The following is a 14,527-nucleotide window of genomic DNA, read 5'->3' on the forward strand; positions in this document are numbered from 1 at the left end:
GGGAGAAGAAAGTGGAGACATGAAACAGGGAGAGGAGATGAAAGGGGAGCAGGGAGATGAAAACCCAAACCACTGCCTCGTGGGTGCCCTGGGCTGGATTGTGCCCGGACACAGCCCAAGGAGAGGGCAGGAGTGGGATCCCGGTGCTGTCCCTGTGCTGTCCCTCCCACCATGGCCGGTGATGGCACAGGGCACAGCAGGGCAGGGGCAGCCCCATCGTGGTCCCTGGGTGACTTTGGGCAGGGGCTTCACCCAGGGAGGTGAGCAGGGATCTGGCAGCGCAGGGGCTGGATGAGCAGGATCCATCCCACGGGAACTGGGGCTGCCCTGTGCAGCAGGGGCAGGTGAGGCTGACGTGAATCCAAGAACAGGCACAGTTTGGGGAGCAGGGTGGGAGCGGGGGGGAGCAGGGAGGAACAGGGGCAGGGATGGGTGCTGCCTTTTTGGGTGTGGGGGCTGAAGAGATGGGCCTGGTGACCCCGGGGCTCCGCTCCCCATCACGCTGATGTGTGCAGGGACAGGCTGTCCCAGCACTGCCACCTCTGCTCCCTGGCCACCTCAGTTATGTCTCTGGTGGCCTCAGTGCCAGGCAGGCACAGTGGGGAGTTTGGCTGAGGCGTGAAGCTCTTTCCTCCTCCGAAATCCTCCGTGTCCCTTCCCTCCCTCCAGCAGGAAGGCGATGGATGCAGACGGGGACCCCGCCTGAGGCTCCAACCCTGAGGTGCGTGCCAGGGGACACATGCCATGAGGAGGGACACGGTGAGGGCACGGAGGCCGGTTGGCACTGGCAGAGCCAGTGGTGGGAGCCGGGTGCTGGGTGGTGCTGGGACCCGGCTGGGAGCCAGCTGGGCCCGTGGCGGCTCCAGCGGCCCCGTGTGGGGCGAGTTTGCCAGGGCTCAGCCGCTGCCGCATCCCCAGCGTGAGGCCAGCGCGTGGCACCACGGCCACCGCCTCAGCCAGGCCACGCTGCCCCTCCCCGGTGTGGCACGAGGGTCATCCCAGCTGGCCCCCATCGCCGATGGGGTCCCTGCTTCCCCTCAGCGAGGCCGATCCATGCGGGGCCCGAGCGATGGATCCGGCTTCGGCATCTCCCCGCGAGCGGTGGCGGGGGGAGGCGGGGGCCGCTGCCAGATGGAGCCGGCTCTGCACTGCAATATTTCTGGGAGGTGAAGGCTGGGGAGAGATGGATGCGCTAACGTGTGGCGGAGCCACCGCCGGGAATGTCACTGAGGGGAGGAGAGCGGCGGGAGCAAGAGCTGAGCCCATCCCTGTCCCCATCCCTGTCCCCGACCTTGTCCCCGCTGCCTTCGGGCCGGGTCCCTGGAGCAGCTCCTCCCTCGTAGGACCCATCCCTGGGCATCTTCCAGTCACCGGGTGAGCAGGGCCCCAGCTGCGGGTGGGGGGATCTGGGGGATGGGGAGGGGTGGGTGGTGCCCTGCCTATCCCCGTGTCCCTGAAAGTCCCTGCAGTGGTGACACAGGGTCATGGGTGGGGAGCCTGGGAGGAGGAAGCTGATGGAGGAGGGAAACTGAGAGAAGAGAGGGGGGCCTGGCTGAACTGGGATCGGGGGGGTTTAGGGTTTAGAGAACCCCCTCATCCTTTGCCAGAGGAGGATGGGGAGATGCTGTGCCAGCCCTGGGGCTGTGGTGTGGCTGCTTCACCCACTGGATCCTGCTCCCAGAGCTTCCGAATTCCTGCCCATATCCCTGACCTGTGTCCCCCCCATGTCTCCCCAGCCTGTCCCTTGCAGTCACACACAGGCCAGGGATTTGACAAGTGCTTTTTAAGCCATACGTTGTTAATTAGGAAAATGACACCTGGGAATTGCCCAGTGGGAAACTGCCGGAGCTGTGGCTCCGTGTGGGGCTGGGGATGGACGATCACGGCGTGGGGACACATGGGACTTGTCCCCCCCCGCCCCATGCTCCTTTGACACCTGGTGTGTTCGCCCCTGCTGGGGTCAGATGCCCTTTGGGAACAGCTTGGGGGGCTGGGACAGGGGACCCCAAGCCAGGGCTGGAGGGAGCTGCCATTGTGCCACCAGCAGATCTGGCTGCTGGTGAGGTAACACGGCCACCCTGATGATGTCACAAAAGTCTATGACATCACAACTGGGCTGTGATGTCACCAGGCTGCAGGAGTGGCCACAGCAGCCCCTCCATGGCTGCCCTGGTGGGTTGCGGGGCACACACTGGCAGTGCCACCGGTGCAGGCGCGGCTGAGTGGGGGCTGCTGTCAGCGGCCCCTGCCCCCCCTATGGCTGATGGCAGCTGCCTGGGCCCGTTTCAGGGGCTGCTGGGGCCCGGTGCTGGGGGGATGTCATGGTTTGAAGCTGCACACGGGGGTGGTTGGGGCTGCCCATAGCCAGGTCCCCCTCCATCACCCCCCATCTTGCTCACCTGCCCCCCAAAGCCAGGGACAGGCAGCTGGTGGCCCTCCCAGAAGTGCACTGAGTGTGGCAGGCCTCAGCCAGACAGGTGGGCACAGGTGAGGGGACACCGGGGTGGCACCAGGGACAAAGGCCAAGGTCTGGACTCGGAGCTGTGGGGCTGGGGGTGCCACGTCCCATCTTAGGGGATGTCAGGCCACATCCCTTGGGAGCGGGTCCAGCCTGGTGCTGCCATCGCAGAGCTCAGCTGCTCCCGCCAGCCCTGCAGCACAGGGGACCCCCAGTGTGGGGCACCTCGGGGTGCTCCCCCCATCCCCGGGTGCTCCAATCCCTGGGGACACCAGGGACCCCCATCCCGCCTCCCAGGTGCCTTCGGGGACCCCCCCCCGAGGACCAGCACCCCCACCCCAACCCCGAGGTGGGGGGGCCCGGCAGGGAGTGGATTTGGGGAGATGGGGAGGGTCTCCATGGCGACAGAGCGCGATGACGACAGTCGCCATGGCGAGGCTGCGTGGCCCGGCCCGTTGCCATGGCGATGCGCCTGGCACAGCGAGTCGCCATGGAGATGGCCGAGGGATGGAGCGGTCCCCATGGCTTGGGGACCGGGTCTGGGATGGGATGGGGGAACGGGGGTGTCCCGGGGGCTCAGCCCCCCGCCCCCACAGGCGAGGCCTCGCCGGTGCAGCCGCCTGCCCGGTGCCGCCTCGTGCCCGGTGCCGCCGCCGCCGCCCGGGATCATTTTCACGAGGCTTTTCCACTCCAGTTCACACTCCCATCTGACAGGCCCAACTTCTCATTTTCAGAGTAATCACTCCACTGCACTAATTGCACATGCAAATATGCAAATTCGTATTAATTAATTACTATACTAATTAGTTCTGTGGTATTTGCGAGTAATAAATCATTCGGAGGGAGCGGGAAGCTGGAGACCTGGCCCATTTACACTTCGCATAAAAATTTAATAGGCGCTCCGGCTGATCCGGGACAGCCGCGCTGCCACGCTTAAAGGCACAGAGCTGGCCTGGCACGGCGTGGGGGGCACCGGCCCCCCCGGCCCTGCCGTGGCGAGGGGGTCAGGGCTTGCAGAATGGGCAGGGAAAAGCAAAAACAGGGGGAAAAGCACCGGGGAGGAGGGATGGGGGTGGTTTGGGGGCGGGTGATGGGAGGGGGGTGATGGATGTGGTGGCCTCGGTCGTTTCCTGGTGGGGAAACTGAGGCAGGGAGGGGGGGCTGGGGGTCCCCACTGCTGCACCCCAGCATGGGGGGGTCTTCTCTCGCCTGGGGGTGTCAGGCCTCTCCTGGCAGCCAAGGATGGGGATACCTGGGGGGGTCACCCTGCTCGGCAGCTGGGCTGGCTCTCACTGGCCACTGCCGCTACATTGGCATGGAGACCACGCCAGAATGGTGACCATGCCGAAGTGGTGACCACACCAGAATGCTGACCACGCCAGCACTGCCACCAGACCAGCACCATGACCACACTGGCACCAGGACCACACTGGCATCATGATCGTGCCAGTGCCATGACTATGACCACACTGGCACAGTGACCACATGCCACCACACGCCAGCGCGGTGACCACACTGTCACAGTGACCACATTGGCACCATGATCACTCTGGCACTGCCACCATGCCAGCACAGCGACCATGCTGTCAGGGTAACCACATTGGCACCGCAACCAGGCTGGCACTGCCACCACGCCAGCACCGCCACCACGCCGGCACCGCGCTCGCGCCAGCCCGGCGCAGCCGCTCCCCGCTGCCACCTTGGGGGATTTTGCGAGCCTTTAATTGTCGTAAGCACAGATTAATTAAGCAGCGATAAACACAAACCCATGCATTATTGATGAATAAGGGTGAGTTCAGGTTGGTGCGATCGGTGTAATTAAATATAAACCTCAAGCTGCCCATTGTTAACGGACAAATTACATTACTATTGTGACACGTGTCGGGGCGCTGCGGCCGGCAAGGGGCTCACGGCCTTGCACCTCCACCCATGGCCCCCGGAGAGGGGGTGTGGGGCAGGAATGGGGACCCCCCAGCACCGGGGCCAGGCCCTTTTCCATCGTGTATCTGTGGGCGGCAAGGGTGGTGATCCACAGGCCCAGGGACGTGTCACCAGCCCACGGATGCGTGGGGACAGCCGGAGAGATGGGGTGTCCCTGCAGGGCCCCAGCGGGGTGGGGGGACACGTGGGGGCTGCACACGCACCGGTGGCACAGCCCTGGCACACACATGAACACACACATGGAAACGTGGACACGCATGGATGGCACAGCCCTGGCACACACATGAACACGCACATGGGAATGTGGACACACACAGAGATGGCACAGCCCTGGTACACACATGAACACACACATGGAAACGTGGACACACAGAGATGGCACAGCCCTGGCACACACATGAACACACACATGGAAACGTGGACACACATGGATGGCACAGCCCTGGCACACACATGGGAACGTGGACACACATGGATGGCACAGCCCTGGCACACACATGGAAACGTGGACACACATGGATGGCACAGCCCTGGCACACACATGGGAACGTGGACACACAGAGATGGCACAGCCCTGGCACACACATGTGCCCATCCCTGCCTCACACACACATCCACACACCCCCAGACTCCTCCTTCCTTGTTCCCTCCTCCCCCACCCAAACACCCCCCTTGCAGCAGGGTAACCCCCCCCCCCCACCGTGTCCCCACATCCCTGACCCCCCCTGCATGACCAGAGCCCCCCCAAGGGCACCGCACTGCCCCCTACATCCCTCTGGGATCCCCCTGTGCCAGGCGCCGTGGCTGTGCCCCTTCCCCGCGGGCACCGGGCTCTCCCCGTTGCGTCCCCGGGGACACCCCCACACCCCCACGGGGACAAGTGACAATGACCCCGGGGGGCTGCGGGAGAGCGGCGAGCCCGGCTGTGCCCCCTCGGCCCCCCTCGCCCGGCGCGGGGTGGGGGTGCCAGCTGGAAGCTATTTATTAACCAGTCATGGTTAAATTGGTTTATAAATTAACAGATGTTTTAACTTTATTCTTTCTTCTGGGAATGGAGGCAGCAAACTGGTCTGTGCTGGCGGCCGGGACCCCCCCGGGGGGGGGGGGGTCAGCGATGGGCTGGGGGGAGCGGGGCTGGGAGCCCCCCTTCAGCCCACCCTGGCAGGGCTCCGTGGGAGCCCCAGGATGAGTTTTGGGGTCCCACCTCCGCAGGAAAGGGGGAGGGTGGGGCTTCAGGCTGTGGAGGGCACGTCCTACAGGTGGGTAAACTGAGGCACATGATGTCCGCCAGGCAGAGGAGACCCCCGGGCTGCCTCTCCGAGTCTCCCCACTGCACCCCTTCCCTCCTGGAACCCTCCGGACCCCCCACATTCCCCCTTTATCCTCCCCGTATTCCCCCACAAAATTCCCCCCTCCAGGGTTTTACCCATCCAGCCCCTCCCGGGCCAGGCACACCCTGGCACTGGGCTCTGTGCGCAGGAACCCCCCCGTGCCAGCGCAGCCCCCGCTTAGGTGTGTGCCCACCCCGGGGGATGTTGCCCCAGGACCCCCCAGTGCCCCCAGCCCCCGATCCCACCCCGTGGTGTGGGTGTGAGGCTTGGCGTGGGCCAGTGGCCGGTGGCCAGTGGCCGGTGGCTGCCAACCAGGACGGCTCCAGCCGCGGCTCTGCTCCGGCCACCCCGTGCCAAAGCCCTTGAGCCGCTGCCCGGCCCACGCGGCCGTGCCAGCCCGGGTGGCCGTGCCAGCCTGGCCATGCCAGCGTCGGGAGTGACATCTGCCACCGCGTGCCGCGGAGCCGATGGGCACACGGGGCTGGTGAGGGCACCGATGGCACCAGGACCAGGCACAGCCCGGGGGGAGCCGCGAGGACGCCCCCCTGCCCACCCTCTTGGGGATTCAGGGATGGGACTCCTCCTCGTCGTGCTGGGGACACGGCCACCCCTATCCTGCCAGGTGTGGGGACACAACGCCCCATCCTGCCGGGAACACAGGGACACAGCCCTTCCTCGGGCCAGCGTTGGAGCCCCCTCATTTTTCCAGGGATAGGGGGCTGCAGAGCCCCCCACATCGCGCTGAGGACACGGGGTTGGAGCCCCCCAGTCGCGATGGGCTATAGAGGTGCAGCCCCCCAGTTCTGCCAGCGCTGGTCAGTGCCTCAGTTTCCCCATCGCACCCCCCAGTGCTGCCCAGTGCCCCTGAGTGGGGCACTGGGGTGCTCCTTCCCCAGCCCCTCTGAAGCCCCATTTAGGGAGGGTCCCTCCCAGGTCCCCCCTTCCCCTCTGCAGCCCCCCGGGATTGTCGCTGAGGGGGTTCCCAGCAGCGAAGGGGTTAAGCCCCCTGCGCGCCCCCCCACCTTTCCACCGCCCCCTCGGGCTCCCACGCGTGCTCTGCTCCCACGCGTGTTCCCACTCCCAGCATCTCCTCTGCGCCCGGGGGAGCACCGGCCCCCACCCGCCGCCCCCGCTGCAGCTCCTGGGGGGCGGCTGCACCCACGGAGGGGTCTTGGGGTGCGGGGGGGGTCTCGGGGGGCTCGGTCCAAGGGCAGCTGGAAGGGGACACACGGGAGCGGGGTGAGGGACACCCCCGCAGGGCCGGGCGGGGGACCCGGAGGGGAACACCGGGGTGAAGGGCACTGAGGGGGGGGTCTCGGCACCCCCGCCCACTCTGTGGCCACGCCCCCTCGCTGCACAGGCCCCGCCCCCCTGGCACTCACCCTCGGACCGGGCGGTCGTCCCGGTGTGTTTGTCCCCACGATGCGCTGTCCCCACAGGGCCCTGTCCCTACGATGTCCTGTCCCAGTAATGTCCTGTCCCCGTGGCACCCTGTCCCCACAATCCTTTGTCCCTGATGTACCCCATCACCACGACACTCTGTCCCCAGCACACCCTGTCCCCACGATGCTCCAACCCTGGGACACTTCGTCGCCATGGGACCCTCCTGGGGACGATGCTCCACCCCCAGCACACCCTGTCCCCACGATGGTCCATCCTGGGGCATTTCTTCCCCATGGGATCCTGTCCCCACGGTGCTCCACCCCCAGCACACCCCGTCCCCGTGGTGCTCCATCCCTGTGGCACCCTGTCCCCGTGGCACCCTGTCCCCACCATGCTCCGTCCCTGGTGTGCCCCACCACCACGGCGCTCCGTCCCCAGCTCTGTCCCCATCTTGTCCCCACGACTGTCCATCCTCACACCCCTCTGCCCCCGTGACACCGCGCCGCGTCCGTCCCCACGGCTCCGCGGTGGGCGCAGGCTCCGGCTCCTCGCCGGTGCCCGCTGGCGGGGGGCGAGCGCTTCTTCCCTCAACCTGCAGCTATTTTTACTCTCTCTGCGGGAGGATTCGCTGCTGCGCGGAGCTGCAGCCCCCGCGGCACCGCGGCACGGGCACGGGGACGGGCACAGCACGGGGACGGGCACGGCACGGGGTGCCCACGGTACTGTCCCGGCGACGAGCGGGGCCATGTGTGCCACACGTGTGCCTAGAAGGTGCCCCCGTGTTCCGGGCCCGGTGCGGCCCCCCCGTGCCACGCTGCAGGTGCCACCCGCGGGTGACGGTGCGTGGGCGCGGGCGCGGGCGGCGCGTGCCGATCCCGGGGGGCTGCGGGTGCCGGCGCTGCCGCAGCGCAGGGAGGGGAGGGGGCCCGGCCACCCCCTCACACGGCGTCTTCGTGGGTGGGAGAAGCGGGAACAGCAGCGGGATGGAGCCCGGGAACCTGTTGCCATAACGACTCCGGTCCCGGGATGGGGACGGTGCTCAGAGCCTGGCACGGGGACACCCGGCACGGGGACACCCGGCACAGGGCCAGCCAGGGCGCAGGGTGACCGAGGGCCCCTCACCTTGTCGCCAGATTTTGGCCTTCCTGAGGACACTGGGCTCTGCTGGTGCCTGTCCCTGTTGTGTCCCCAGCCGGGTGGTCACTGTGCTGTGCCACAGGGATAAGTTTGTCACCCAGAGCCAGGTTTTGTCACCCGGAGCTGGGCTTTGTCACTTAGAGCTGGGCTTTGCCACTCAGAGCCGAGATTTGCCACCCAGAGCCGGGCTGTGCCGTGTTTTGCCGAGCTTTGCCGCGTGGTGCCGGGCGGGCGGGAGGCTGGTCCATGGCTCGGTGCCACTCGGGTAAATATTTTGCTGGAGCGGCGGCTGCTGGCCCACGGCCCCCCGCAGCCGTTGGAGCACCGGGAGATCCGGGGGACGGAGCCAGTTCCCAGCTCCCCCTTCCTCGTTCCTGCTCAGAGGCGGCTTCCATCGACACCGCCCCGGGACATCCCAGGAGGGGACGAGCCGCCGCTCCGGCTGCTGGCGACCCCGCTGTCCCCCTGCATGGGCACCCCCCGGTTGTGCCCCCTCGGTGGGGTCTGGAGAGGTGCCCTCGATGTCCCTCGGTCCCTGCCTGGAATGTGCAGCTCTGGTGCCGAGCGTTGCCCTGGGGGATGGACCCCCCGCTTCCCCAGGGGGAAAATTTTGCGTCCCGTAGGATTTTCTATGGGGGAAATCTCCAAAAGCTGGGGAAGAGCCAGGGCAGGTGGGCACAGCCCTGGGTGAAAACACAGCCACCCACCCCCGGCATCCCGGCGGCTGCAGCTGGGGGTGGGGGGGACCCCCGGCACATAGGCGATGGGATGTTTCGGGACTCCCGTGTCCCCACGGATGTCCCCTGTGCATATCCCCAGAGTGGTGTCCCTGTCCCGTGTGGCACAGAGTAGCCGGGGGGGCTGGAGGGAATTTTGCCGCTGCCCACACAGGGGTGGGAGCGGCTATCCCCCTGTCCCCTGCCCCCCCGCCTCTGGGGAGACTCAGGCACAAGGGACAGGGACACATATGGAGCCACCCGTCCCTGTCCCATCCCAACCGGCCACTGCAGCCGGGGTCCCCCATGGCAGGGAAGGGGTTAAGGACCCCCCACGGGTTGGCTGAACCCCCTGGGGGGCTCCCCAAGGACTCATTACCGCGGCCTCAGCCCCCCTGCCCGGGGAGGGGGGGATGAATAATTCAGCGCCTGGTAGGAAGACGTGTCCTCCCTCCCTCTCCTTCCTCCTCCTCCTCCTCCTCCTCACCGGCTCTGCCTTCCCCACCTCCCGCCACTCTCATTCCTCGCCGTACCGAGCCCCGGGTGCCAGCGAACTCCGCTCGGTACCGGTGTCAGAGACCCCCCCTGGCTCCGGTGACTCCCGGCCAAGGCCATGGACCCCAAGGAGCGCAAGAAGATCCAGTTCTCCGTGCCGGCCCCCCCCAGCAACCTGGACCCCCGCGCCGTCGAGATGGTGAGGGGGGCGAGCGGGGAGCGGGGCCACCCCGGGGGTCCCTCCTCCGTCCCAGGGCAAAGCGCTGCCGGTGACCTCGGGACGAAGAGGGACCCCCGGAATCACCGTGTGGGACGGGAGGGGGACACGGGAGAGCCCCAGGGTGCTGGAGGGAGGCGGGGAGGGACGGGGACGGTGGGGACGGGATGGGGACAGAGCGGGACAGGAGGGAGGGGATGGGATAATGGGGATTGGAGGGGACAGAAGGGACGGGATGGGACAGGGAGAGCAGGACTAGGGGGATCAGAGGGGACAGAGGGGACGGACAAGGCATGGGATGGGACAAGAGGGATCGGAGGAGACAGGAGGATCGGGATGGGACCGGCAGAGCAGGACAAGGGGGATCGGAGGGGACAGAGGGGACAAGGCAGGGGATGGAAGGGACAGAGGGGACGGGGAGGATGCGTTGGGACAGATGGGATGGGACAAGCGGGAGGTGGGAGGGGACAGAGGGAGGGAGGGAATGGATCCGGGGGGAGATCGGAGGGAACAGAGGGGACAGAAGGGAGACGATGGGACCGGCAGAGTAGGACAAGGGGGATCGGAGTGGGCAGGGCATGGGAAGGGAGGGACAGACCAGACGGGACTGCGTGGGGGACACAGAAACGGACGGAATGGGGGAGAGACGGGGAAAGGACGAGAGAGCTCCAAGGTCCCCGTGGAAGCTGCGGTCCCGCGCAGGGAGAGTTGTGGCGGGGGGACGGGACAGGGGACAGGGACAGGACAGGGATGGCACAGGAGAGAAGGGGAGGGATGAGACAGAGGGACAGGATGAGGACAGGGATGGGATGACGGGGACAGGACACGCTGGGGGTCGGTGCAGCCACCCCCACCGGTTGTCCCTGATCCAAGAGGACGTCCCCAGCACACGCCGGACCCAGAGCCGCCCCAGAGGAGCTGGTCTGGGGCTCTCGTGGGGCTGGGACGGACTGGGGACAGCCCGGGGACCCCGCGCCGGGTGGGCTCGTGGCCCTGCACCCACAGGCGCACACACGCTCACACACGTGCAGACACCTGTCCCTGGGGCGCAGGGCAGGGGACAGGGGACCCGGGGCGTCCCCAGCCGGTGACACCCCGCTGTGCCCCAGATCCGCCGGCGGAGGCCCACGCCGGCCATGCTCTTCCAGCTCTCCGAACACTCCTCCCCAGGTGAGCGGGGAAGGGGTGCGGAGCGGGGCAGGGAACGTCCGGCCCAGGGACGGGAGGTGGTGGCAGGGATGGGACATGGTGTCTGTCATGCATGGTGTGGCATGTCTGGGATGGGACATGGTGGCAGGGAGGGGACGTGGTGGGGGAGTGGGATGTAGTGCCACCTTTGGAATGGGATGTCTGGGATGGGACGCAGTGGCGGGGAGAGGACGAGGTGTCACATAAGGAAGAGGGTGGCAGGGAGGGGACGCGGGTCCCCAGCGGGCAGGGTAACCCCTGGAGGGGGGTCCGAGGGTGGGAAGGGCCCTGCCCGGCTCCGCTGGGTGCCAGTGTCCCACTCATCCCTCTCTCCCCGGCGCCGCTGATGCAGAGGACGAGAACCTGCCCTACCAGGTGAGTGGGCGCCGGGATCCCCGACACAGCCCCGCTCCCCCGTCCCGTGTCCCCCGGGGGGGGTTATCGGGGCCCAGTCCCCGCGCCTGGAGCTTATCGGCTCCTTCCCGGCACGGGCACACGGCGCCAGCGCCGGGGACGGGAGCGCGGGATGGGGACATGGAGCTGAGCCAGGCTGTGGAGCTTGGCCGCGGTGCAAACCAGCGCGTGACCGCCGCGGGGTCACTCGCCCCAGTGTCCCCAGTACTGCGTCCCCAGTGCCACATCCCCATGGTGGGGTCCTCATCGAGGCGTCCCAAACACAAGGTCTCCATAACAGGGTCCCCATCAGGGCCACCCCAGCACCACGTCCTCATGGCAATGTCCCCATCGTGGGGACCCCAACGCCACGTCCTCATGGCAGTGTCCCCATCGTGGGGACCCCAACGCCACGTCCTCATGGCAGTGTCCCCATCGTGGGGACCCCAGCAGCATGTCCTCATGGCAATGTCCCCATCGTGGGGACCCCAACGCCACGTCCTCAGGGCAGTGTCTCTACAATGGGGGTCCCCAGCATAGGATGCCCATGGAGGGGTCCTCAGGACGGTGTCCCCAATACCCCATGCCCAAAGCAAGGTCCCCTCCCCGTTGTGGGGTCCCCAGTGCAGGGTCTCCATGGCAGGGTCCCATCATGGTGTCCCCAACACCATGTGCCCAGTGCCACATCCCCTTAGCAGGGTCCTCATTGCTGGGGAGGGGGTAGGTGTCAGCCTTGGGTCCCCATCGCAAGACCCCCATCGCAGCTGCCCCACATGGCCGGGGAGGTCCTGGCTCTCCCGGGGCTGCGGTGACCCCCGGGGGGACACCAGGCCCCCCCACCCAGACGCCGCTCCCCCCGCAGCGCTCGTCGGGCGAGGGCTGCCTGCTCAAACCAAAGAGGACCAACCCGTGTGCCTACACCCCGCCCTCGCTCAAAGGTACCTCCCGCGGGGGGAACGGCGGCTCGGGGGCAGCGGGGGGGCTGGGGGGACACCCGGTGCTCCCAGTGCTCCCAGTGCTCCCAGTGCCCGGTGACACCGGCGTCTCCCCAGCGGTGCAGCGCATCGTGCAGTCCCACCTGGAGAGTGGCATGGGCGGGGGTGACAGCTCCGACGGGGAGCCCGATGACGGCTGCGACCCCGACAGTGCCCTCGAGTCTGGTGAGGGGGACGGGCGTCATGGGGATGGGGCTGCCGGAGCCCAGGGGATGTGGGGACATGGATGCCGGAGCCTGGGGGACACAGGGATATGGGGAGGGGGATTCTGGAGCCCAAGGGATGTGGGGATGTGTCGGTGGGGCCGCTGGAGTCTGGGGCATGGGGACGGGGGACTGCCAGAGGCCAGGGGACAAGGGGACACGGGGACACAGAGACAAGGATGCCGGAGCCCAGGGGATATGGGGACAAAGGGACAAGGCTTCTGGAACCCAGCTAACATGGGGATAGGATTGCTGGAGCCGGGGGGACACGGGGAGATGGGGACGGGGCTGCTGGAGCAGGGACAGGGGTCATCATCCCCTGTAGCGCTTGGGGACAGGGCGTGTGCCGGGATTGGGACACGGACTGGCTGCTCCCGGGGCTTCCTGTCCTTGCTGCTTACTCGCCGCCGGCGAGGCCACCACGTCCCCCCGTCGGGCCGTGTCCCCGTCCCCGCGGGGCCGGGTGACGCCAGCCGGACCCCCGGCCGCTGTGTGACGCGGCATCGCCCGGCCCCGGCGGTGCCCCGGTGCCGCGCGTGCCTCGCGGTGCCCCGGCCTCATCGACCCCCGCCCGGGCAGCTCCGGGGAGCCAGGGCAGAGCCGAGCGCAGCTACTTCCCCGCCGGGCTCAAGGCGCACAAGCGGAAAGGTAACGGGATGGGGACGGGGGTGGCGGAGGGATGGAGATGGGAGTGACGAGGGCACAGGGATGGAGGAAGGATGGGGACGGCCGGAACATGGGAGGAACAGGGATGGCAGAGGGGTGGCGGGAGCATGGGCATGGTGGTGGGATGGCGATGGCGGAGGAACAGGGGTGGCAGAAGGATGAGGATGATGGGGACACAGGGACAGTGAGGGGATGTGGCTGCTCGTTGCATCCCCTCACCTGGGGATGCCAGGCGGGCACCGGGACTGGGGGTCCCGTCCCCCCCGCGCCTCAGCGGGGTCACCTCACACTGGGGATCCCCGGGGCCACTGTGCTGGCTCCTACAGGCGGGCAGAAGGTGTCCTTTGCCGGCGGCATCGACGAGCGCGAGGAGGACCTGAAGTCGCTGACGGTGTCGGAGATCCCCGAGGACCCCGAGGGAGCGGAGGATGACGAGGAGGAGCCGGGGCAGGAGCAGGACGGTGGCACCGGGGGTACGTGGGGCATTACCCCCCACCCCCTATCCCTGCTGTCCCCGGTGCCACCACGCCCGGTGCTGACGCCCCGTTTCTGTCCCCAGAGCGGCGACACGTTGGCTTCGCCGAGGTGCCCTCACGCCCCATCGGCACCGAGCGCCACTCGCCCACCTACCCGCTGGGCACCAGTTAGCTGGCACCGGGCACCGGGCACCGGCCCCCCGGCCCCCCCGGCCCCCGCAGCTTCGCCTGTGCCCCCCGGCTGCCCCCCGCCCGCTGCCTGCGCTTCGTCTGCCGTGCGCCACGTGCCGTGCGCCATGTGCCGTGTGCCGCGCCATGCTGGGCCGCGCCGGGACACGTCGGGACCCCCGGCCACGGCCGCCCCCTCCCCACGGGCCTTGTGCCCCCCCGGCTGCCGGCGCAGGAGCCGGGGATGGGACCCCCGGGCGCTGGTGGGGTCTGGGCCCCCCCTGGCTGCTGCCCCCCGGCCCCCACCGAGCAGAGACCCCCGCCCGCAATAAACGGCTGTACAGAGGCTGGAGCGTGTTTGGGGGGGCTGCGGCCATGGGGGGCTGGGGGCTCTGATCCCCTTCGGGGGGGGTTTGAGCCCTGTTGGGGGGGTGACAGAGTGGGGGTGTGGGGCAGGGGATGGAGGGGGTCTGGGGGTCCGGGGGTCTGGGGGTCCGGGGGCCAGAGCAGGAGATGTGGGACAGGGCCATGGGGTGCCCCATGAGCAACCCTCCCCCCCCCATGGGCAATGTTCTGTCCTTCGCCCCACTGATTCCCCCCATGTGGGGAATGGTGTCTCCCAACCCTATGGGCACCTCCACACCGGGGAATAGTGTCTCCCAACCATGGACAACCCCCCCCCCCACCGGAGAATGGTCTCTCCCAGATCCACTGACACCCCACAAGGGTCTCCCTTGCTCACCCCACAGACACCCCCTCT

The 14,527-nt window shown here is 67.9% G+C and overlaps 1 protein-coding gene across 1 annotated transcript; it reads left to right on the forward strand.

Moving 5' to 3' along the window:
* The first annotated feature begins 9,474 nt into the window (after positions 1-9,474).
* Positions 9,475-14,113, forward strand: PPP1R1B (protein phosphatase 1 regulatory inhibitor subunit 1B). Its single transcript, XM_039565863.1, has 8 exons — positions 9,475-9,660; positions 10,788-10,848; positions 11,219-11,241; positions 12,122-12,197; positions 12,312-12,419; positions 13,037-13,105; positions 13,450-13,596; positions 13,683-14,113. Exons 1-8 carry the CDS (start codon positions 9,580-9,582, stop codon positions 13,769-13,771), a joined length of 654 nt encoding a protein of 217 aa, XP_039421797.1. The 5' UTR covers positions 9,475-9,579; the 3' UTR covers positions 13,772-14,113.
* The last annotated feature ends 414 nt before the right edge of the window (positions 14,114-14,527 follow it).

Source organism: Corvus cornix, chromosome 27 (assembly GCF_000738735.6).
Source record: "Corvus cornix cornix isolate S_Up_H32 chromosome 27, ASM73873v5, whole genome shotgun sequence".
Taxonomy (NCBI): Eukaryota; Metazoa; Chordata; class Aves; order Passeriformes; family Corvidae; genus Corvus; species Corvus cornix.